Source organism: Callorhinus ursinus, unplaced genomic scaffold (genome assembly GCF_003265705.2).
Source record: "Callorhinus ursinus isolate GAN/ISIS: 27379988/994484 unplaced genomic scaffold, GSC_fseal_2.0 scaffold9, whole genome shotgun sequence".
NCBI lineage: Eukaryota > Metazoa > Chordata > Mammalia > Carnivora > Otariidae > Callorhinus > Callorhinus ursinus.
This window is the reverse complement of record NW_027397071.1, coordinates 60299190-60323223: the sequence shown is the minus strand read 5'-3', so window position 1 is coordinate 60323223 and position 24034 is coordinate 60299190. Positions and strand designations below refer to the sequence as shown.

Below are 24034 nucleotides of genomic sequence, written 5' to 3'. Positions count from 1 at the left end.
ATGCTGACCTGCTTGCTGTTACTGTCCTTAAACAAGCCAGGCAAGCACCTCTCTCAGGACTTTGCACTTGCTCTTACCCTCTGCCAGGACTTACTTCCTCCATTATCCACATGGCTTACTCCCTTTTTTGTTTCAAATCTTTGCTCAAATGTCACCTTCTTTTCTAACCATCTATTTAAAATTGCAAAGTATCCCCTCCACCCTTCATTTTTAGCCATAGCATTTACCACCATCCGACATATTTCGTTTAACTGATTTGTCTGTCTCCCCATATTCATTTTCCCATATGTAATTTCAATAGGGCGGGGAATTTTGTCTGCTTTTCCATCGCTGATTCCCAATACCCACATCCTTGACTTGCACACAGTATTTCTTGAATCAATGAATTGAGACTGACATTTTAGCCATAATTATGGAGTTATAGTCCTCCCAGGAGATATGACCACATAGTTAGCTTCCTTTTGAAGAAATGTCTAAATTTGGAGAATGCTCAGTTAAGACATTTCTGTTTCTCTTGAGTGGTGATTCTAACTCAGAAAGTGATGAGAAGTTCTTATGCACAAGAAATCAACAGTAATTTTGTCATTTTTGGTGTGGATCCCATTTCAGGAGTTAAATGGAATTTCTTCAAACTGTAATATAATTTTGCCTTCAGTGAGGTGTGTCAGCATTCAGGCTATCCACTAGTTATATAAGCAATCCTTTACAAACCCTTAGCTGCCTCAACATTTCCCATTAGTGTCCTCAAAAGATCTCCAGTCCTATGTTTAAGTAAATATTACCTTTACAGAAACTTAGGGCTAGAAGTTTCATCATAAAGCATCCAAGCATCCCTTATTTGAAGAGTACACCCTAAAAGGCAGCACAACTAGGTCACAGTATCTATTCTTATCACTTATTAGGCTCTCTGATCTTGACTAAATCACCTAATTCCTTCGGTCCCAAGATGCTCTTTTTGTAAAATGGAGATATAGTCCCGGGGCCGAAAAATCCCTTCGGAGATCTGATATTCTGACTTGAGATTAAAAGACCTATAATCTATGTCAAGTACATAAAGGATATCTAATGAAGAAACAGGAAGATTGTATATACAAGCCCAGCACAGAGAAGGGGCTAAACTGCATCACATTTTGCAGGGATCTGTGTCCTGCATATGTTTTTATACCTTTACTTCATCCATACAATGATGTAAAACATGTCATAATCATAGACTAAAATTGAGGGGACCTTAAAATGTAGGCATCTTACCCAATTTCTACTCTTCTTCCTCTGACAAGTGGAGGCTGGATGGCTTTCTACAGCTGACACAAGGCTTAGTATTAGAGGTCAAGAGGAAAACACTTGTATACAAGAAGCCAGCTCTGCTGAATATGATTTTACACTATTAATGATGATAATTTTAAAACAGCAAAGACTTAAAATCATAGCAGAAAGGAGAAACTCTCAAAGTCTTACCTCAAGATTCACCATAACAAAATTATGGGAAAGTTCTGAAATTTCTGTAGATTCAGCAAATTTGGGCTTTAAAGCTAGGAGGGGAAAAAGATTTTAGGATAGATGAAAACATCATTGTCATAGCCAAACCCTAATTTGCTGAGTTGCTTCAGATAAATCAAACTTTTTTTTTTTTTTTAACTCCTAAGAACCAGAAATTAGGACACCTGAATTCTGGTCATGCTTCTGCCACTTACTCACACAGGTATTATCACTGGAATGACTGACTTCGTTTCTCTGGCTTTTATCCCATTTATAAAATATGGAAAATGGCATACAAATGAAAAAAAATTATTTCTATTTGCTTTCTATAGCCACATTTCAATAATTTCTATTGAAGTAATAGACAAAGACAACAGAGTAACATCACACACATATATATATTAAGTACACTAATTACACTAATTTTATACTCCTTTTCCAACTAGGATTCTGCTGAGTGTAGCATACCCAACAAAAGAAAAAAACCTGACTGGGAAGTAGCAAAGTGGCACAGCAGAAAGAATATATGCCACAAATAACCTTGGGTTCTAATTTGGTTCCCACCTCCTCCAGGAAGACTTCCCTAATCACTTCTCATGTCTCTGTATATTTCAGTTTCCTGTATTTACTGTCCATATGACTACTGTAGCACTTAATCCTATACTCTCCCTAACCATATCTCAATTGCTTCACTCTCTAATCCCTTGCATAGGTAACTGCAAACTTCTTGAGAGCAGGGAATCTATGTCATATATTTCTTTGGTATTCCTTAAAGCTATCAGCAGTGCTGGGACAAAGTCTGTGCTAATATTTTTTAAGTGTTAATATTTAAGAACACATTGGAGGTTTGATTATTTGCACTTACCTTTGCAAGCTCCACACCAGGACTTATGGATAATCACCATCAGAGGCAAGCCACTTAAAAAGAAAACGAAGAAATTACAGTCTAGTAATTCCACTTCTTTTAAGTCTATCCTAATAAAATGACCACCTTATAAAGACAAAGGTTAATGTATAATGATGTTCATGTATGATTTAGACTAAGAAAATTTTTAGGCAACCTAAATATTAAATATAGATTATTGTAATACAATTATTGGTAAGTTCTGACATTCCTGTAAATTCTGCAAATTCGGGTTTTAAAGCTAGGGAGAAAAGACTAGAAGAGAAGAAAACATCAAATTACAGTACTTCTAAATGTTATGGTTATATAACCATTGAAAATGTTAATAGAACTTTTCATTGGTATGTCAAATTAAAAATTAGAATAGGGGCGCTTGGCTGGCTCAGTCAGTAAACCTGTGACTCCTGATTTTGGAGTCATGAGTTCAAGACCCATGTAGGGCAGAGAGCTTACTTTAAAATAAATTTAAAGAACAAACATGGGGTGCCTGCGTGGCTCAGTCAGTTAAGCATCTGCCTTCCGCTTAAGTCATGATCTCAGGTCCTGAGATAGAGCCCTTTGTGGTGTTCAGCAGGGAGTGTGTTTCTCTCTCCTCTGCCCTTCTCCCTGTTCGTGTTCTCTAATAAATAAATAAAATCTTTAAAAATAAACAAATAAATCCTTACAACAATCCTAAGGTATATACTATTAATGTTCTCATAAAAGAAAGGAGAAAACGTAGACTAAGACCCTAAGAGATTAAATATTTGACCACATAAAATCTAGGCTCTGCCACTTACTAGCTAATTCATTAATTCTGACTCCAAAACCAATGTTCTTTCTGACCATTACTGTCTACTTCAATTTAGGATGGCAATCCACAACCAATAATCAACTAACTGAATCAGAGAATAGAGGTTGGAAAAGGCCTTAAAGGTTGCCTCGTCCAAGCCTCCATTTCACCCAGGAATTCTATATCATCTAATATATCATATGTAATTATAACACATCCAATATATCTAGTGTAACAAAAGGTGGTCCAGATGGCCTGATGAGCAAGAAACACATCACCAACCAAGGCAGCCCATCCTTTTAATAGCTCTATGCATTACAGAGCAGTTAAGAATGCCTTGCTCCCTCCTCTCCCAAGCAAACTCCTATTTATCCTTCTAGAGAAGGGATCAGCAAAATATAGTCTGTAGACCTGATCCAGCCCACTGCCTGCTTCTGTAGAGCTGTAAGATACAAATGTTTTTTTTTTCATTCCTAAAAAGAAATGAAAGACACATATCAAAACCTAATAGCAGTTATCCCTAGTTAATGGGATTGTGGATTTAACTATACTTTTTCTGTACTTTCCAATTTTTCTATAATTAAATGTAATTTTTGTAATCAGGGAGGAAAAAAAAATTTTTTTTTTCAAATGATGAGCAACATAATCCACCTGAACCAGTCTTGGCCAGATGAAGCTCTTAAGCTCTCAAGGCTCAAATGCCAACTTGTAGGAGAGTCCTACGTAAGCAGCCATTGGCTTTCTCCATCATCCAACCCCTGTATCATCACACCACCATACACTGTATAAGATGATCACTGCATTTAATACATTGAACTCTATTAATTACCTGTCTCCCTACAACAGACTTGGGAGTTTCATTTTTAAATGGTTGAAAAACAAATCTAAAAAATAGTACCTTGTGATATTAAAATTCAATATAATTCACCTTCCAGTGTAGTTTTATTAAAACACACTCATAGTTGTATACTTATTGTATATGGCTGTTCTTATGATACAATGTGCTACACTTAATAAGCTGCAACAGAGACCTTATGGCCTACAAAGCCTAAAATATTTACTATCTGACCCTTTGATGACCCATGTTCTAGAGTGACAGTTCGAATGTTAACCCCTCTATGAAACCTTCTCAAAATTACCTTCTGTCAACAGTTAGCCGTTTCCTCCTCTGGGGTTCCAAAGCATTCTGTCATCATTCTGCAACTGCCAACCCTTTTCATCCCATAATCATGTTTACTTGTCTGTACTTTTCACCAAACTATTACTTTCTCAAGGGCAAAGACTATCTAATTCATCTCTGAAAATCACAAATGCTGGCAAGGTAGGTACCCACCATTTGTTTAAGGAAATCAATGGAAAAATGAAAAGAAGCTTAAAGTGACATCTGCCTTGAAATACAAAATGAAGCACTATAGTTAAAGAAGTTGTCATAACTACTCTAGGTTAGACTAAATATCTAGTCTCTTACTAAGCACTATTAAAGTACTATTTTGGTCAAAGGCATAATAGTGATACTCATGTATCTAAATATTACATTATGTAAATTACATGAATAACATTAAGTTACATTAAGTGAAAAAGATTCCAGCAGACTTTCTTCTTCTAAAAGATTTTATTAGATGAAATAATCTAGTAGTTATGTCTTTCACTTCCACTAAAACCAAAGCTTCCCAAGGCCAGAAACCAGTGGATTTATCTGTGACCCCTGGCCCCAGATAGGGTGGACTAACAAAAAGGCACAGTACTCAAAAAATTGTTTGTGGTATGAACAAAGGGACAGTGCAGATGCAGAACTGGGCCATCTTCAGTTCTTGTTCCTAATTGTTTTAAAACTCATCCAGTCTGCTCTCCCACAATTCAGATGGGGGAGATCAACAGTGTGTGATACCCCAAGTAGAACCCAACCTAAACAAACCGTGTCCACCTGAGCACTGTCCCCTGGAGAAATTTGCCAAGATCCTCCAAGCCAGTTCTCCATTTTTTTCTAGTCTCAATTTATGCTGTTAACTCAAGGCCTGGCATACAGGAAAGCATGAGTAAATCAGTCACAACAGCTCTAGTACGACACACCAAAATGCTCTGCAGACCCTGATATTACCCTACCAAGAAAAACAGAGAGCAGTGGAGGTTAGGTGAGGAGCCAAGTCTTCCCCACCCCCCACCCACTCCCTCTGGTTAGTGCAGGCTCTGGCTCAGATACTGCAGAAACATGTTGGCCAGCTGAGGCAGGTTCTCATTGTTGGGATGCATTTTGGTGTAGGAAATAAACTGGCGACGGAGGCGACTGAGTTCTGCCATTGTCAAAGGCCGGGTAAACTGCAGGTGCTCCGTGGTGCCAGGAAGCTTAAGTAAGTCTCCAGGGACCGCGCTCTTCTGCGCTTCCATCAGACCTGCCAACACCTTGCTCGTGACCTGATCCAACTGGTGCAGAAAGCTGCCAGACGCAAGGGGCTGAGACTGTGTAGACTGATGGGGTGGGGGAGCTTGGTTCTCAAACAAGGCAGCCCGTATCTCTGCTAGGGGCAACGGCTCTTCCAAGCCCACCAAGGTGAACAGGGGCCGATCCCAGCGGTTCCGAGAGTCGGGAGCCTCAAAGCGCAGCGTTAGGGCTTCCATAAGTTCTGGAGGATAAAAGGCACTAGACACACGCTTTGCAGATTTATCTGGAGTCACAAAAGCTGGAAGATCTGGCGCCTTGGTTTCCTCCTGCTCCAGTTCCTTAGGTACGTCGGCCTGGGTTCTTCCACTTACTACAAAGTCCACTGTTTGGGGTTCCCTGAGGACACTACTGCCAGCCGCCAGAGGTCTCTCACTTTCCTCAGTGCGCGGCTTCCAACTCACACTGACGTTCTGGCCTTGGTTGTCTGCCGCATCCGCCACCCGAGGTCCCAAGCTCAGACCGCCCGGCCGTATACAATATACCAAGCAGAGCGGGGTGCGCGCCGCCCGCGCGAGGCAGTAGAGCTCGTAGCGGAATCCCTTGATGTAGTTAAGCGAGTCGAGAATGACCACATCGTGGCGACTCAAGCGCCGCTCCACCGCGGCTCGCAGAGCCCCGCGCAACGCCTTCTCACGGGCCGAATCGCGGTACACTGTCGCGTCCTCCGTGCCCAGCACCGCCGCGTCATCCACCACGTGCACCGCACGGCCCTCGGCCGCTAGCGCCTCACGGAGCTCCTCCGCGCGCCGGCTCTTGCCGCTATACGGCAGCCCGCAAAACACGACGAGAGGCATCCTTACAGGGCGCGGCCATGTGCATCCGCTAGCGTCAACTTCCGGGGTGTCGACGTCACGGACGCAAACCGGAAGGGCAAACAGCACGGCCTGACCTCTCGACTCTTAAAGGACCTACTGTTGCTATGGAAACACGAGTTCTACTCCAACTAAATCTAGGATCTGTTGTCTCAGAAAGGTGATGGAAACTAGAATGACATCAGTTATTTATGTCAAGTAGGCATCAAAAGAATGTGATCTCCCTGTGGCCAAAGACTATGCCCAACCATTTATAATGGGGCCTTAATGAGCATTAAACATTGCAAAAACAATCAGCACTATATTTAGCACACAAAAAGACCATTCATAAACGCTAGTTCCCCTTCACACCTTACACCCAGTGACTCTCAGTAACTGTTTACTCAACAGCCATTTCAATCATTAAACGTCTCCAAGACTGGGAATTCTGAAATGAACATCAGTTCCCCCGTAGGAGGTTAAGGGTCTGAATGGGAAAAATCAAGTACCTACAAGCTGAGTAAGATAATACTATAATGGATAGAGTAGGTTGCGATGTAAAAATAGAGGAGAAAAAAAAACTGCGCCCAAAAATCACTTAAGACTTTAGGAATAGGAACTTAAAAACTAACAAATTTTTCTCCTGGGTAAGGTTGCCTGCTAAAATACAGGATGCCTAGTTAAATTTGAACTTCAGATAAGCAACAAAAAAGTTTTTAATATGTCTCAGATATTGAATAGGACATATTTAAAATTACTTCTTGTTTACCTGAAATTCAAATTTAACTGGGCATCCTTATTTTTGTTAAATCTGGCAACCCTATTCTACAGAATGTGTGAGACTCAGAGCCATGAAGCTGTAGGATCCATTCTAGCAAAAACAAGCACAATACAGTTGGTCCTTGAAAAACATGGGTTTGGATTGCACAGGTACACTTGTAATGCAGATTTTTTTTTTTTACAGCACAGTACTATAAATGTATTTTCTTTTCCTTATGATTTTCTTAACATTTTCTTTTCTCTACCTTACTTTGTTGTAAGAATATAGTATGTAATACATATAACATATAAAATATGTGTTAATTGACTGTTTATGTTATCGGTTGGCTTCCAGTCAACAGATTACTGGTGGTTAAGTTTTTTGGGACTCAAAAGTTATACGCAGATTTTGACTAAGCGGGTGGTCAGCACCCCTAAACCCCCAGCATTGTTCAGAAGTCAACTGTAATTTTGTAGTTGCAGAAGTGTGTTTCTGTGCAAGTATGTGTGTATATAAAGTAGATGCACATATATTGGGTCTTTGTGTCTCTCCAGTACAGTATAGTAGAGAATATTCAAGTATTGGCTCTGTTACTTACTAACTGTGTAATTTATTGACAAGTTGTTTAATCATTGTGTGTCTCAATTTCCTCTCTCATAAAATAATTACAACAGTTCTTATTTCACAGGCTGAACCAACCTCATAGGTTATAAGGATTAAATAAATTAATGCATGTAAAGTACTTAGATCAGTGCTTTAGCCTTCCCTCCCCTGCTCTGCCTTTTCTTCCTCCTTTATCGGTTATTTGCATCAGTGCATAGACTAAAACTAATTGAAAGTTAAGACTGTTCAACTTGAGGGGCGCCTGGGTGGCTCAGTCATTGGGCATCTGCCTTTGGCTTGGGTCATGGTCCCAGGGTCCTGGGATCCAGCCCCGTGTTGGGCTCCCTGCTCCGCGGGAAGCCTGCTTCTTCCTCTCCCACTCCCCCTGCTTGTGTTCCCTCTCTCGCTCTCTCTCTAATAAATAAATAAAATCTTAAAAAAAAAAAAGACTATTCAACTTGAGACTGTTAGGCAGTATGGTTTACTGGTTGAGTGCAGGCTCTGAAACCAGAATGCCTGGGTTTGAATCTTGGCTCCACTGCTTACTACCTGTGTGATCTGAAGCAAGTTACTTAACTGCTCTGTGTCTTAGTTTTCTCGTCTCTAAAATGAAGGTAACAGCAGTACCCACCTCAAAAGAGCTGTTGTGAGAATTAAATGAGTTAATTCACATAATTCAGTGTCTGGTGCATAATAAGCATTTAGTAGTAGTAGGAATAGTGGTATTGTTATCATCAGGCAACTACTCAGTTCTGGCTCTGTTTTGGCATATCCCTTCACCTGAAATTAATGTTAAGGTGATGACTGGAAAATGTTTTACCAGTATAAATAACCTATTCAATGTATTTTTTTAAAAAGTAATCTCTAGGCCCAACATGGGGTTGAACTCTCCACACTGAGATCAAGAGTTGCATGCTCTACCTGATGGAGCCAGCCAGGTGCCCCTTCCACCATAAATAAACCAAAACCATATCTTGTACCTGGCAGCTGCTTCCTTCTTCCCATCTTCTAGTGTCCTCCAATGAATGTGATCTCCAAAACCTGGAAGGAAAGAGCCTTATAAACATTTACCCGTGAATAAAGGGCAAAGACCCAAAAAAGAAACATGGCATGTTCACAAGATACGCATAAAAAAGCTTTTGTCTGTCAAGAGCATGGTGTTCAAGTCCCAGCTGCACCACTTTCTGGATGTACGGGACCATGAACAATCCCATACCTTAAACCTCAGTTTTCTTTCATACCTATAAAATAGAGATAACACCACCTAATTCATAGTTTTGTTTTTTTTTTTAAAGATTTTATTTATTTATTTGACAGAGATAGAGAGAGAGAGCACAAGCAGGCAGAGAGGCAGGCAGAGGGAGAGGGAGAAGCAGGCTCTCCACCGAGCAGGGAGCCTGATGCGGGACTCGATCCTGGGACTCCAGGATCATGACCTGAGCCGAAGGCAGTCGCTTAACCAACTGAGCCACCCAGGCACCCTAATTCATAGTTTTTAAGGAGATTAAATAATGGCTGTGAATTGCTTTGTAAACTAACACTGAATATGCAAATAATACTATAAGAATGAATGAGAATTTTCCACAGAGTAAACATAAAGTAGGTCATACAAATCATTACTAGTTGGAGACAATACAGCAACATAGGTTTAGGGTCAGAAATACATGGGTATGTGACTCCACTTCCTATGAAATGTGTCAATTTCATAATAGGTATTATTATCTGTACTTAGCGAATTTACTAATATCTACCTTCAAGTATTGGTGTAAAGATTAAATGAGATAATGTATTTAAAGGTACTCTTATTATTCCCCTCACTTCTGCCAGAGTGATCTTTTAAAATCACATCTCTGCCAGGTAAAAACTTTCAGAGGCTTTCCAATTCCCTAAAAAGAAAGGTCAAAATCTGGTAGCAGGATTTACAAAGCCTTTCAGAATATGGCATCTGCCCATCTCCTCAGGCTCACTTTCCAGGCTCTTTCTAAAATCCTATATACAAAACTACTTTCATTTCCTTACACTGGCAGCCTCCTTGGTCCTTTCTTCCACCCTCACTTCCCATTCATTCCTAGAGGGCATCTTTCCTTCTGGTAAATCTTCCCTGACTCCCGGGGCGTCTGGGTGGCTCAGTTAAGCATCCAACTTCAGCTCAGGTCATGATCCCAGGTCTTGGGATTGAGCCCAGGGTCAGGCTCTCTGCTCAGCCCGGAGTCGGCTTCTCCCTCTGACCCTCCCCCTGCTCTCGGGAGCATGTGTGTGTTCTCTCTCCCTCTCTCCTTCTTAAATAAATAAAATATTAAAAAAGAAATCTTCTCTGACTCCCAAAGCACCACCTTCTTGCCCCAGCACAGCACTTCCCAGGCTGAACTGTAAATGTTTATGTGCCTGTCTCCCTCACTCTAAAAGGAATTCCCTAAGGGCTGAGGCCATATCTCTTATTCCTTCCAGTTTCCCCAGCATTGAAGCACTACACATGGCCATAGTAAGTGCTCCATTATATTTATTGAATAAATGAATCTTATTTAGGTCATATCATGTAAATGACTTAATTTTATATCTGGAAAATGTTGAGTGATCATAATAATGCTGTCATTTACTGGTCACCTTATATGTTCTCGTGTACATGTTATCTCACTTAAATTTTGCCTGAACAATAACCCTTTCTTCTTTTTTTTTAATTTGTCAGAGAGAGAGAGAAGAGAGAGAGAGAGAAAGCACAAGCAGGGGGAGCAGCAGGCAGAGGGAAAAGCAGGCTCCCCCTGAGCAAGGAGCCCAATGCAGACTTGATCCCAGAAGCCTGGGATCATGACCTGAGCCAAAGGCAGATGCTTAAATGACTGAGCCACCCAGGCGTCCCACAATAACCCTTTCAATATTCCCCTATACTTTGTTTTCTCATCAGTAAAACAGGAATAATAATATGTACATCTCATAAGATTGTTACTGAATATTACGTAAGAAATACTATATATGGGGCACCTGGATGGCTCCGATGGTTAAGTGTCTGCCTTCAGCTAGGGTCATGATCTCCAGGTCCTGGGATCAAGCCCGCATCTGGCTCCCTGCTCAGCGGGGAGCCTGCTTCCCTTCTCTCTCTGCCTCTCCCCACCTGCTTGTACTCTCTGTCTCTCTCTCTCTCTCTCTCAAATGAATAAATAACATCTTTAAAAAAATGCTATATATATTATCTTAGCACACTGCTCAGCATTTTATAAATGATCAGTACTTAGCAGCTTTGTTATTCTTTACAGCTTGAGACTTCTGAGGCTCAGAGAAGTTACACAACCAGTACCAGGTCACATAGCTGGTAAATGCCCACGCTGGGATTTAAACTTGAATTTTATGACTTCTCAGTTATTATACTATCTTTCAGGCCTTTCTTTCCTTGAAATAAATTCAAATTTCCACCATTGTTACCGCAGGGGAATAAAGAGATCATCCAGATTAGCAAAGGGAGGCAGTGTCCAAACTAATCATCATCACTTTTCATTCCCAACAGCAGTGAGTTGCTAGCCAAGAGAAAATGTGTCATTTGCCTAGGGCCCAAAGTCCAATCCTGATGAGTCAATGATTAAGTGAGAGTGAAACTGGGAGAACTGGAAGGTGCCTAATGTGACTGATCATTCTACCTGTCAATACCTAAACTCAGGAAACTGAATCCTGCTTTGGTGGGATGCCTAACTAGACAGTCTGGAGGGATATCCACCTACAAAACAATCAAATCCCAGATAAAATGGACTTTCAAAATGTACTCACTGGGTTCACAGTGATAAACACAAACACAAAATAAGCTGAACCCAGATGAGGACTAGCGAGCAACAAGCAAAAGGGAAGACTGACCTCAAAGAAATATCCACTACAATAGAGCAAAAGGGAGGAGATAAATCTGAGACTCATATTAAACCAACTCAAAAAAGACTAAAGTGGTAATACCCTTAGGTTTCCAGATGAATCAAATGCCAAACCTTTCTACAGGAAAGTACTCCCTTCTTTAGGGCTCCAGAATAGCCAAAGATGAACAACAATTATGAGTTCACAATCCTAGATCCCCAAACATGTACGAAAACAAGCCACCACAAGTAAGAATCAGCAGAAGCAACAAATAGATTTAGACCCTAAGGACTTCAGATATTAGAACGATCAGCCATAGGATACAAAATAACTATGTATGAATATTTGAAAAATAACACAGGGGATCACAAAAATGGGAATGCAACAGAGGAAATAAACAGGCAAATCTATAAAGGCACAAAATAGACCTTTTAGAAATTAAAAATATAGGAGTGCCTGACTGGTTCAGTCGGTAGAGCATCTGACCCTTGGTCTCGGGGTTGTGAGTTCAAGTTCCACATTGGGCATGGAGCCTACATAATAAATTTTGTTGGGGCTCCTGGGTGGCTCAGTCAGTTAAGTGTCTGACTCTTGATTTCAGCTCAGGTCATGATCTCAGGGTCGTGAGATCAAGCTCCGCACTGGGTTTAGAGCCTGCCTGGGATTCTCTCTCTCTCCCTCTCCCTCTGCCCCCCCCCCCCCCCCCCCCCTCTGTCTCAAAAAAAAAAAAAAATTGTTGAAATACAAAATCAATGGACAGTGATAAAAAGAAATAAGCTATTAAGCCACAAAAAGACACAGAGGAAACTCAAATGCATATTGCTAAGTAAACAATGCCAACCTGAAAAGGCTACATAATATATGATTCCAACTATATGACATTCTGAAAAAGGCAAAAATATGAAGACTGTAAAAAGATCAGTGGTTGCCAGGGGTTCACAAGGGAGGGAGGGATGAGTAGGTGGAACACAGAATTTTTATAGCAGTGAAACTATTCTGTATGATTCTGTAATGGCAGATATATGTTATTATGGACTAAATTGTGTCTACCCCACCAAACTGGTATGCTGAAGTCCTAAACCACAATACCTCAGAATATGATTGTATCTGGAGACAGGGTCTTTAAAGAGGTAATTAAATTGAAATGAGGTCATTAGTGTGGGCCCTAATCCATTATAACTGGTGTCCTTCTAAAATGAGATTAGGACATAGACACATCTAAAGGGAAGACCATGTGAAGACACAGAAAGAAGACAGCCATCTACAAGTAGAAATCAATCCTGCCAACCACTTGATCTTGAACTTCTAGCCTCCAGAATTTGAGAAAATAAATTTTTGTTGTTTAACCAGGTCTGTAGAATTTGTTATGGCAGCCCTCGCAAATTCATATATATCTCATTACATATTTGTCAAAACCCATAGAATGTACAGCACAAAGGTGAACCCTAACGTAAACCATGGACTTTAGTTAATAATAATGTATCAATACTGGCTCATCAATTTTAACAAATGTACCACACTAATGCAAGATGTTAATAATAGGGAAAACTGGGGGTAGTCAAAGTGAGGACTTACATGGGAACTCTATTTTAAGCTCAATTTTTCTACAGACCTTACACTGCTCAAAATATAAATTCTATTCCTTAAAAAAAATTCAGTGAAGGGGTGCCTGGCTGGCTCAGTTGGAAGAGTGATTCTTGATCTCGGGGTTGTGAGCCCCATATTGGGTGTAGAGATTAGTACAAAAAATAAACTTTTTTTTAAATAAATAAACTTTAAAAAAATAAAAAAAATAAAAATTCAATGGATAGGTTAAAACAGCAAATTAGAGACAGGTGGAGAGATAAATCAGAAGTTATCCAGGGGCACCTGGGTGGCTCAGTCGTTAAGCAGCTGCCTTCGGTTCTGCTCCCAGTGTCCTAGGATCGAGCCCCACATCAGGCTTCCTGCTCAGAGGGAAGCCTGCTTCTCCCTCTCCCACTCCCCCTGCTTGTGTTCCCTCTCTCGCTGTGTCTCTCTCTGTCAAATAAATAAATAAAATCTTTAAAAAAAAAAAAGTTATCCAGATTGCAGCACAGAGAGATAAGAAGATAGAAAATGTGAAGGAGAGACCAAGAGATATTGAGTAGATTAAGAGAGCTAGTATAAAAAAGTTGGAGTTTCAGGAGTGCCTCGGTGGCTCAGTCGGTTGAGTGTCGGACTCTTGAATTCGGCTCAGGTCATGATCTCAGGGTGGTGAAATCAAGCCCCACATCAGGCTCCACGCTCAGCAGAGTCTGCTTGAGATTCTCTCCCCCTCCCTTTCTCTCCGTCCCTCCCCTTGCTTGTGCTTGCTCTCTTTCTGTTTCTAATATAAATAAATAAATAAATAAATAAAAATATTTTTAAAAATTGGAGTTTCAGAATGAAAAGATGAAAGAAAAGGACATATTTGAAAAGAAAATATCACTGAGGTGGGGCACTGTGTGACTGGGGAACAAAAGTGGGAGGAAAAATAACCTTTTGAAATATTAAACCATGTTAACATATTTCCCACTTAAAATACATTTGCATCTTTTAAAAAGAAAAAGAATAGTTGAGAATTTTCAAGAACTGAGATAAAACATGAATTTGCAGATATATGAAGAACAATGTATAACAACTGGGACAAATTTTGAAATCAAAATACACACACTTAAACTGTAGTGAAACTGCAGAACAACAAAAATATTAAGATCTTAAAAGCATTTCAAAGACAAATGACATATTTCCTACAAAAGATAAAAAAATAAGAATTATGTGCCTAGCAATCAAGAACGAGGGCAAAACAGACATTTTTAGAAAAACTAAGATATTTTTCCATCATCAGGTATTCACAACTCATTCTTATTTCAATAAATAAATATTCATTACACAGTATTATGTAGTGGTTAAGAGTATTAACTCTGGACCTAGACTCCCTGGGTTGGAATCCTAGTTCTGCAGCTTACTAGCTGTGTGACTTTGGACAAGTTATGGACCCTCAGTTTCCCCAGCTGTGGATAACTGAGGATAACAAAGAGTACTACCTTTTAGGGTTGCTGTGAGGACTGAAAAAATGAACGATCTCCACACAGTGTCTGGGACTGGAGAACTGCTACAAGTATTTGCTATTAATATAATATGCAAGGCACTACTCCAAGTACTTTACAAATATTGATCCTCATGAAAACCCTAGAGGTAAGTACTCTTAATCTCATTTTACAGATGAGAAAACTGAGACACAAAGTCTAAGTAACTTTCCCAAGTTCGTTATCACTAGTGAGTATCAGAGCTGGCAGTCAAGGTCCAGATTCCCTGCTTTTAATCACTACACAGTGGTGTCCCTCAAAGTAGAAGGAGGTAAGAACAAAGACACAAAGGAGGGAGCAAACAATGCAGGGCTTGGTAGGCCACTGTAAAGACTCTAGCTTTTACTAAGCTCTTGGGTTTTGAGCAGAGTAGTAACATGATGTGGTCTATGTTTTAACAGGATTGCTTTGGCTCCTATGCTGAAAACAGACTAAAGGGGGTGTTATGAGTTGAACTGTATCTCATAAAAAAGATATTTTGGAGTCCTAACCCCCAGGACTGTGATCTTATTTGGAAATAGGGTCTTTACAGAGGTAATCAAGTTAAAATGAAGTCATCAGGGTAGGCCCTCACCCAATATGACTGGTCTCTATATAAAAAAGGGAAATGTGAACACAGATAATGTACATAGGGAGGACATCTACAAGGAGAGAGACCTAACATAGATCCATCCCTCACCATTCAGAAGGAACCATTCCTGATGATTTCAGACTTCTAGACTCCAGAACTGTGAGACAATAAATTTCTGTTGTTTAAGCCACTCAGTTCATGGTACTTTGTTACTATAGCTCTGGTAAACTAATATGGGGGGAAAGCAAAAGCAAATGAGACTAGTAAAGTGAATACTGCAAAAATCCAGGCAAATGATGAAGATGATTTGGCCCAGCTAAGATGGTAGAGGGCATGAGATACTACAGGATTCTGGATATATTTTGAAGGCAAAGTCAAAAGGATTTTGCTATGGATACGGGGTGAGAGAGTTAAGGACAACTGTAAGGTTTTAGCCTGGGAAACTGGAAGGATGGAGTTGCCATTAACAGAATTGGGGAAGAGAGCAGTTAGTGAGTTGTTTTTTTTTTTTTAAAGATTTTATTTATTTGACAGAGAGAGACATAGCGAGAGAGGGAACACAAGCAGAGGGAGTGGGAGAGGGAGAAGTAGGCTTCCCGTGGAGCAGGGAGCCCAACGTGGGGCTTGATCTCAGGACCCTGGGATCATGACCTGAGCCGAAGGCAGATGCTTAAGGCTGAGCCACCCAGGCGCCCCTAGAGTGAGTTACGGAAAGAAACATTAAGGCTTTAGGGGCACCTGGGTGGCTCAGTCGGTTAAGCCTCTGTCTTTGGCTCAGGTCATGATCTCAGGGTCCTGGAATTGAACCCTGTGTGGAGCCCGTGTTGGGCTCCATGCTCAGCAGGGAGTCTGCTTCTCTCTCTGCCCCTTCCCCCCCACCGCTTGTGTGAGCACGCTCTCTCTCTCAAATAAATAAATAAAATCTAAAAAAAAAAAGAAAAGAAACATTAAGAGTTTGGATTTGGATATGTTCATCTTGAGGTGCTTACCAGACACCCAAGTAGAGATGCTGAATAAGCAACTGAATGTCTGAGGCTGAAATTCAAGGGAGAGTTATCAGAATATGGATGTTATTTAAAGCCTGAGACTGAATAAGATCACCAAGAGAGTGAGTGTAACATGAAGAAGGAGTCCAAGCGCCCTGGAGCACTCCCAGGTCAGGTTCAAGAAGAACTGACAAAGACAAGAGAAGGAACTGCCAGTGAGATCAGCAGAAAACTAGCAGGGCATGGAGTTCCGGAATCCAAGTGTTTCCAAGACATTTCAAGAAGGAAGGATGATCAACTGACTCCAATGCTCCTATAAAATCAGAAATGACCACATTTAACAACTGGAGAACAATGCTGACCTTGACAAGACCAGTTTCAATTAGAAGAGTGGGATGAAAGTGTTATTTAGAGCAAAATCAAGGTAACCCAGGGGAAGAATTAGAGGAGTACCTACAACTTCTGCACAGAATCTTGCTGTATGAGGGACAATTGCTAGAGGGAGCAGTAAGTTGAAGAAGAGTTTTTAATTCAACATGGAGGAAAGTATAGGGACGTTGAAAGCTGATAGAAATGATATAATAAAGGTGGGACAATTGATGATGTAGGACAAGAAGGAACAGTCAAAAGTATCCTGAGTAGGTGAAAGGAAATGGGAGTGAGTACCCAAATAGAGGGATTAGCTTTTGCTAGGAGCACAGACAGGGGAGGAAAAATATATGGACACTGGTGCTAGAAGGTGGGTAGATGTAGTGATGACAATTTTTGAAAGTCCTCTTCCAGTTGCTTCTGTTTTCTGTTAAATAGGAAGTATGGTCACCAGCTGAGAGCAAAGATTGTACAGGAACTATTGGGAAATACTTCCCAAGACAAAGGGAAATATGAAATAGTCACCTAGGAGAAAAGAACCAGAGAAACTAAAAGAATAAATAAAGGGCACATTTCATGAAGAAAGTGATTCCAGAAGAAAACCTAGATACAGGGGTGCCTGGGTGGCTTAGTCATTGAGCATCTGCCTTCGGCTGGGGTCAGGATCCCAGGGTCCTGGGATCGAGCCCCGCATCGGGCTCCCTGCTCAGCGGGAGGCCTGCTTATCACTCTCTCACTCTCCCTGCTTGTGTTCCCTCTCTTGCTGTCTGTCTCTCTCTCTCTGTGTCAAATAAATAAATAAAATCTTAAAAAAAAAAAAGAAAACCTAGATACAAGGAACAGTGAGCAAATAAACTGGTAAAGATGTAGATAAATCTAAACAATATCTGTGCAAAGAATGCTAATACTCAATTTGTAGTGTTAAAAGAAAAGACAAAACTAAAGCACTGAATACTTGGCTTATAAGTAAAGGGGAGGTGACTAAAGTTGAAATTCTTAAGACCCTCTTATCATTGGAGGGTTAAAATATTAATGTTAGATTTTGTAAGTATGCAAGTAAAATTTCAAAAGTAACCACCAAAAGAATAGAACTGGAGTGCCAACTTCCAAACTAATAATGGAGATAAAACAAAAAAGAACAATAAAATACTCAACCCCTAAAGTAAGGGGAGAAAAAAGCACAGAAAAAAACAGTAGCAATGCAAACCGGATGAGAGGAATAAAACCAGCTCTGTCAGGGTGCCTGGGTGGCTCAGTCGGTTAAGTGTCCAACTCTTTATACTCAGCGCAAAGTCGGCTTGTCCCTCTCCCTCTGCTCTTCCCCCCAGCTCTCGCACGTGCGCTCTCTCTCTCTCTCTCTCTCTCTCAAATAAATAAATAAATAAATAGGGGCACCTGGGTGGCTCAGTCATTGGGTGTCTGCCTTCAGCTCGGGTCATGATTCCAGGGTCCTGGGATTGAGCCCCACATTGGGCTCCCTGCTCAGCAGGAAGCCTGCTTCTCCCTCTCCCTCTCCCACTCCCCCTGCTGTGTTCCCTCTCTCCCTGTGTCTCTCTCTGTCAAATAAATGAAATCTTAATAAATAAATAAATAAAATCTTTTTTAAAAAGACCAGCTCTGTTAATAATCACCAGAAAATTAGGTGGACCAAAGTTAAAGTTAAAGTTAAAAGAAACTGTCAGCTTTTAGTTAAAAAAAAAAAAAAAAAAAAAACTACCCCTAGAATGTTTAGAAGACTATCTAAAACAAGGACTTGAAAAAGTTCAAAGTAAGTTGATTAAAACTATATATTGGGCAAATGTCACCCAAAAGAAAGTCAGAGAAGCTAGATTAATATTAGGTAAAATTAAATTTCTCCATAAACCTGAGCTACTAAGAAGCTAGGTGACAGGGGCGCCTGGGTGGCTCAGTGGTTAAGCGTCTGCCTTCAGCTCAGGTCATGATCTTCAAGTCCCGGGATTGAGTCCCGCATCAGGCTCCCTGCTTGGCAGGAAGCCTGCTTCTCCCCCTCCCACCTTCCCTCTCTCGCTGTCCTCTCTCTGTCAAATAAATAAAATCTTTAAAAAAAATTTAAAGAAGAATTAATACCTATTCTTCTGAAGCTGTTTCAAAAAATAGAAATGGAAGGAAAACTTCCAAACTCTTTCTATGAGGCCAGCATTACCATGATCCCAAAACCAGACAAAGACCCCACCAAAAAGGAGAATTACAGACCAATATCCCTGATGAACATGGATACAAAAATTCTCACTGCGATACTAGCCAATAGGATCCAATGGTACATTTTTTTTAAAGATTTTATTTATTTATTTATTTGACAGAGAGAGAAAGAGAGAGAGCATAAGCAGGGGGAGCGGGAGAGGAAGAAGCAGGCTCCCCTCTGAGCAGGGAGCGTGATGTGGGGTGCGATCCCAGGACCCTGGGATCATGACCTGAGCCAAAGGCAGACACTTAACCGCCTAAGCCACCCAGGCACCCCAGGATCCAACAGTACATTAAAAGGATTATTCACCATGACCAAATGGGATTTATTTATGGACTACATAAATAAAATAAAGGACAAGAACCATATGATACTCTCAATAGATGCAGAAAAAGCATTTGATAAAGTATAGCATGCTTTCTTGATTAAAACTCTTCACAGAGTAGGAATAGAGGGAACATACCTCAATATCATAAAAGCCATATATGAAAAGCCCACAGTGAATATCATCCTCAATGGGGAAAAACAGAGCTTTTCGCCTAAGGTCAGGAACATGGCAGGGATGTCCACTCTCACCACAGTTGTTCAACATAGTACTAGAAGTCCTACCCTCAGCACTCAGACAACAAAAAGAAATAAAAGGCATCTGAATTGGCAAAGAAGCCAATACTCTCACTCTTTGTAGATACTCTATGGAAAACCCAAAAGACTTCACCCCAAAATTGCTAGAACTCATACACGAATTCAGCAAAGTGGCAGGATACAAAATCAATGCACAGAAATCAGTTGCATTTCTATACACTAACAATGAGACAGAAGAAAGAGAAATTAAAAAATTGACCCCATTTACAATGGCACCAAAAACCATAAGACACCTAGGAATAAACCTAACCAAAGAGGCAAAGGATCTGTACTCAGAAAACTAGAGAACACTCATGAAAGAAATGGAGGAAGACACAAAGAAATGTTAAAATGTTCCATGTTCATGGATTGGAAGAACAAATATTGTTAAAACGTCTATGCTACCTAGAGCAATCTATACATTCAATGCAATCCCTATCAAAATACCATCAACTTTTTCCACAGAGCTGGAACAAATAATCCTAAAATTTGTAGGACCAGAAAAGACCCCGAATAGCCAAAGGAATGTTGAAAAAGAAAACCAAAGCTGGTGGCATTACACTTTCCAGACTTCATCTCCAAAGCTGTCATCATCAAGACAGTATGGTACTGGCACAAAAACAGACACATAGATCAAGGAAACAGAATAGAGAACCCAGAAATGGACCCTCAACTCTGTGGCCAACTAATCTTTGACAAAGCAGGAAAGAATATTCAATGGAAAAAAGACAGTCTCGGGGTGCCTCGGTGGCTCAGTCAGTTGACCATCTGCCTTTGGCTCAGGTCATGATCCTGGGGTCCTGGGATTGAGCCCTGCATCAGGTTCCCTGCTTAGTGGAGAGCCTGCTTATCCCTCTCCCTTTGCCTGTCACTCTGCCTACTTGTGCTCTCTTTCTCTCTGTCAAATAAATAAATAAAATCTTTTAAAAAAAAAAGACACTCTCTTCAACAAATGGTGTTGGGAAAACTGGACAGCCACATGCAGAAGAATGAAACTGGACCATTTCCTTACACCATACACAAAAATAGACTCAAAATGGATGAAAGACCTAAATGTGAGACAGCAATCCATCAAAATCCTCGAGGACAACACAGGCAGCAACCTCTTTGACCTTGGCCACAGCAACTTCCTGCTAGACATGTCTCCAAAGGCAAGGGAAGCAAGGGCAAAAATGAACTATTGGGACTTCATCAAGATAAAAAGCTTTTGCACAGCAAAGGAAACAGTCAACAAACCAAAAGACAACCAACAGAATGGGAGAAGATATTTGCAAAAGACCTATCAGATAAAGGGTTAGTATCCAAAATCTATAAAGACATTATCAAACTAAACACCCAAAGAACAAATAATCCCATCAAGAAATGGGCAGAAGAGGGTGCCTGGGTGGCTCAGTTGGTTAAGCGACTGCCTTCGGCTCAGGTCATGGTCCTGGAGTCCCAGGATCGAGTCCCGCATCGGGCTCCCTGCTCAGCAGGGAGTCTGCCTCTCCCTCTGACCTTCTTCCCTCTCATGCTCTCTCTCTACCATTCTCTCTCTCTCAATAAATAAATAAAAATCTTAAAAAAAAGAAAGAAATGGGCAGAAGACATGAACACACATTTCTCCAAAGAAGACATCCAAATGGCCAACAGACACATGAGAAAGTGCTCAACAACCCTCGGCATCAAGGAAATACAAATCAAATACAAATCAAAACCACAATGAGATACCACCTCACACCGGTCAGAATGGCTAAAATTAACAACTCAGGAAACCAGATGTTGGTGATGCTGAGAAAGGGGAACCCTCTTACACTGTTGGTGGGAATGCAAGCTGGTGCAGCCACTCTGAAAAACAATATGGAGGTTCCTCAAAAAGTAAAAAATAGAGCTACCCTATAACCCAGCAATTGCACTACTGGGTATTTACAGTATATAGTGGTATATACTATATATATATACTGGATATATACAAATATAGTGATCTGAAGGGGCATGTGCACCCCAATGTTTATAGCAGCAATGTTCACAATAGGCAAACTATGTAAAGAGCCCAGATGTCCATTGACAGCAGAACGAAACACTCAGATCTGAGGGTGCCATGAATGGATAAAGATGTGGTGTGTACACACACACACACACACACACACACACACACACAGGAATATTACTCAGCCATCAAAAAGAATGATATCTTGCCATTTCAATGACGTGGATGGAACTAGAGGGCATTATGCTAAGCAAAATAAGTCAATCAGAGAAAGACAATTATCATATGATCTCACTCATATGTGGAATTTAAGAAACAAAACAGAGGATCATAGGGGAAGAGAGGAAAAAATAAAACAAGATGAGAGGGAGACAAACCATAAAAGACTCTTAATCATAGAAAACAAACTGAGGGTTGCTGGTTGAGGGGGGGGTAACTGGGTGATGGACATTAAGGAGGGCACGTGATATAATGAGCACTGGATATTATATAAGATTGATGAATCACTGACCTCTAGCTCTGAAACTAATAATACATTATACGTAAATTAATTGGATTTAAATAAAAATAATTTTTTTAAAAAGTACATTGGATTTTTCATAATAGTAGTAATCACCACCATCATTTTTTGAATGCTTACTTTGTGATAATCACCATAATACAATGATAACAACAATAATATTAATAATGACTAACACTCATATGGCATTCATTATATGCCAGGTACTGTTTTCCATGCTTTTACATTTGTTAACTTATCTTCACATAAATTTATGAGGTAGAAATTCTAATTATCCCCATTTTACAGATATGGAAGCTAAAGTTAAACAGCTTGCCCAGGGGCGCCCGGGTGGCTCAGTCGTTAAGCGTCTGCCTTCGGCTCAGGTCATGATCTCAGGGTCCTGGGATCGAGCCCCACGGAGCAGGGAGCCCGCTTCTCCATCTGCCACTCCCCCTGCTTGTGTTCCCTTCTCTCTTGCTGTGTCTCTCTCTGTCAAATAAATAAATAAATAAAATCTTTAAACAGCTTGCCCAAGGTTATACTGCCATTAAATGGCAAACCTAGGATTAGAACCTAGGTGGTAAAGTTCTATAGTCTGTACTTTAACCACACACTACTATATGCCTCTCTAGCAAAGGTTAAGTGAACAAATGAATGAATATGGCCTCACCAAAGCAGAACGAAAACACTCCGATCTGAGGGTGCCTGGATGGCTCAGTTGTTGGGCTCTGCCTTCGGCCCAAGTCATGATCCCAGGGTCCTAAGATCGAGTCCTGCATCAGGCTCCCTGCTCACAGGGAGCCTGCTCCTCCCTCTTTCTCTGCCTGCCGCTCCCCCTGCTTGTGCTCTCTCTCACTCTCTGTGTCAAAAAAAAAAAAATCTTTAAAAAAAAAATCACCTACTTCCCTGACACCACCCATGCATGCACACATGCCAACGTGGAACATCGGAAGACAGTCCAATTTCCTGAAGTGTCACATGTACAGCCACTTTATTTACGCCACTATCTGCAAAGTGAGTTGAAGGCTCCCACATCCAGTTGGTCTTTCCCTAAAACATTAATTTTAGAAGGGGGGAGGGGAAGGGACCACTTCTAAACACAGAATTTACATCAGAATTCCTAAGCCCTTCACCTTAAAATGGTTTTCATGAATGTAAGTGAAAGACATCAGAAAAGTATTATCCACCCGCTCCTGGGCTGACAAAACAGAAGGTTAAGCGTCAGAGCTGGTAGCCATCAGAGCCGAGCCTCTAAAACAAGCAACATTGTACCTGAGAGGTAGAATAACACAGTGGCTAAGAAAGGAGAGTCCAAATGCAGTGTGGAACTGACCTGGGTTGGAAGCCTAGTTCCATCCTCTGACTATTTTCACAAATGCAAAATATGACTAACAAAATTATCTATCCCATAGGGTTATTGTGAATATGCACAATGTGGAAGGTAAATACTTCGTATGTGTCAGTGCCAAATTTTTATTCCAGCAACTTGACAAAGTCATCCATCTCTGTTTCAGGTTGCAAGAGCACATGAACCATCCCTATTAACAGCTTTCTCATTTCTCCTGTGAAGTCTTCAAAGGAGTTTCTGCACTCAGAGGCAGGAATGGTGTGCTGGTTAAAAGCACGGCCTCTGGGATTTGTATCCCAGAGAGTCCATTTACTAGCTGTGTGACTCCTTTGCCCCATTTTAGGTTCTTCATCTGTAAAATGAGGATGATGAGAAAAAGTATTACCCTTACTCTTAGAGGGTTATATGAGGATTAAACCAGTCAATACACGAAAAATGCACAGTACAGTGCCTGGAATATAGTGAATGTACAGAAAATGTTAGTCATTACAATTCTCCCCATAGGTGATATATTCCAAATTTTTAGGACACAGGGAACAACAAAATTATAGTTGACCCTTGAACAGCATGGGTTTGAACTGCATAAATCTACTTATACGTGGATTTTTTTTTTTTACAGCACAACTATAAATATATTTTCTCTTCCTTACGATTTTAATTTTCTTTTCTCTGGCTTACTTTATTATATAAAACATTATATAATACATATAAAAATATGTGTTAATCAACTGTTTATGTTACTGGTAAGGCTTCTGTTCAACAGAAAGCTATCAGTAACGTTTTGGAGGAGTTATACGCT

The 24034-nt window shown here is 40.5% G+C and overlaps 2 protein-coding genes across 3 annotated transcripts in view; both read right to left on the bottom strand.

Moving 5' to 3' along the window:
* Positions 1 to 24034, bottom strand: part of TXNDC12 (thioredoxin domain containing 12) — a 31116-nt gene that overhangs the window by 4124 nt on the left and 2958 nt on the right. For both annotated transcript variants that reach the window (XM_025871604.2, XM_025871606.2), the window contains exons 2-4: positions 8727 to 8787; positions 2342 to 2394; positions 1456 to 1529 (exon numbers count right to left, since the gene is read on the bottom strand). In XM_025871604.2, the coding sequence (XP_025727389.1) occupies positions 1456 to 1529; positions 2342 to 2394; positions 8727 to 8787 (188 nt within the window). The remainder of the gene's footprint in view (positions 1 to 1455; positions 1530 to 2341; positions 2395 to 8726; positions 8788 to 24034) is intronic.
* Positions 5328 to 6410, bottom strand: KTI12 (KTI12 chromatin associated homolog). Its single transcript, XM_025871603.2, has one exon. The coding sequence runs from the start codon at positions 6384 to 6386 to the stop codon at positions 5328 to 5330; it is 1059 nt and encodes a 352-aa protein (XP_025727388.2). The 5' UTR covers positions 6387 to 6410.

What these genes read in the sequence shown, in the direction of transcription:
- KTI12 (XM_025871603.2), bottom strand. Translation starts at nt 6,386, where the DNA reads ATGCCTCTCGTCGTGTTTTGCGGGCTGCCGTATAGCGGCAAGAGCCGG.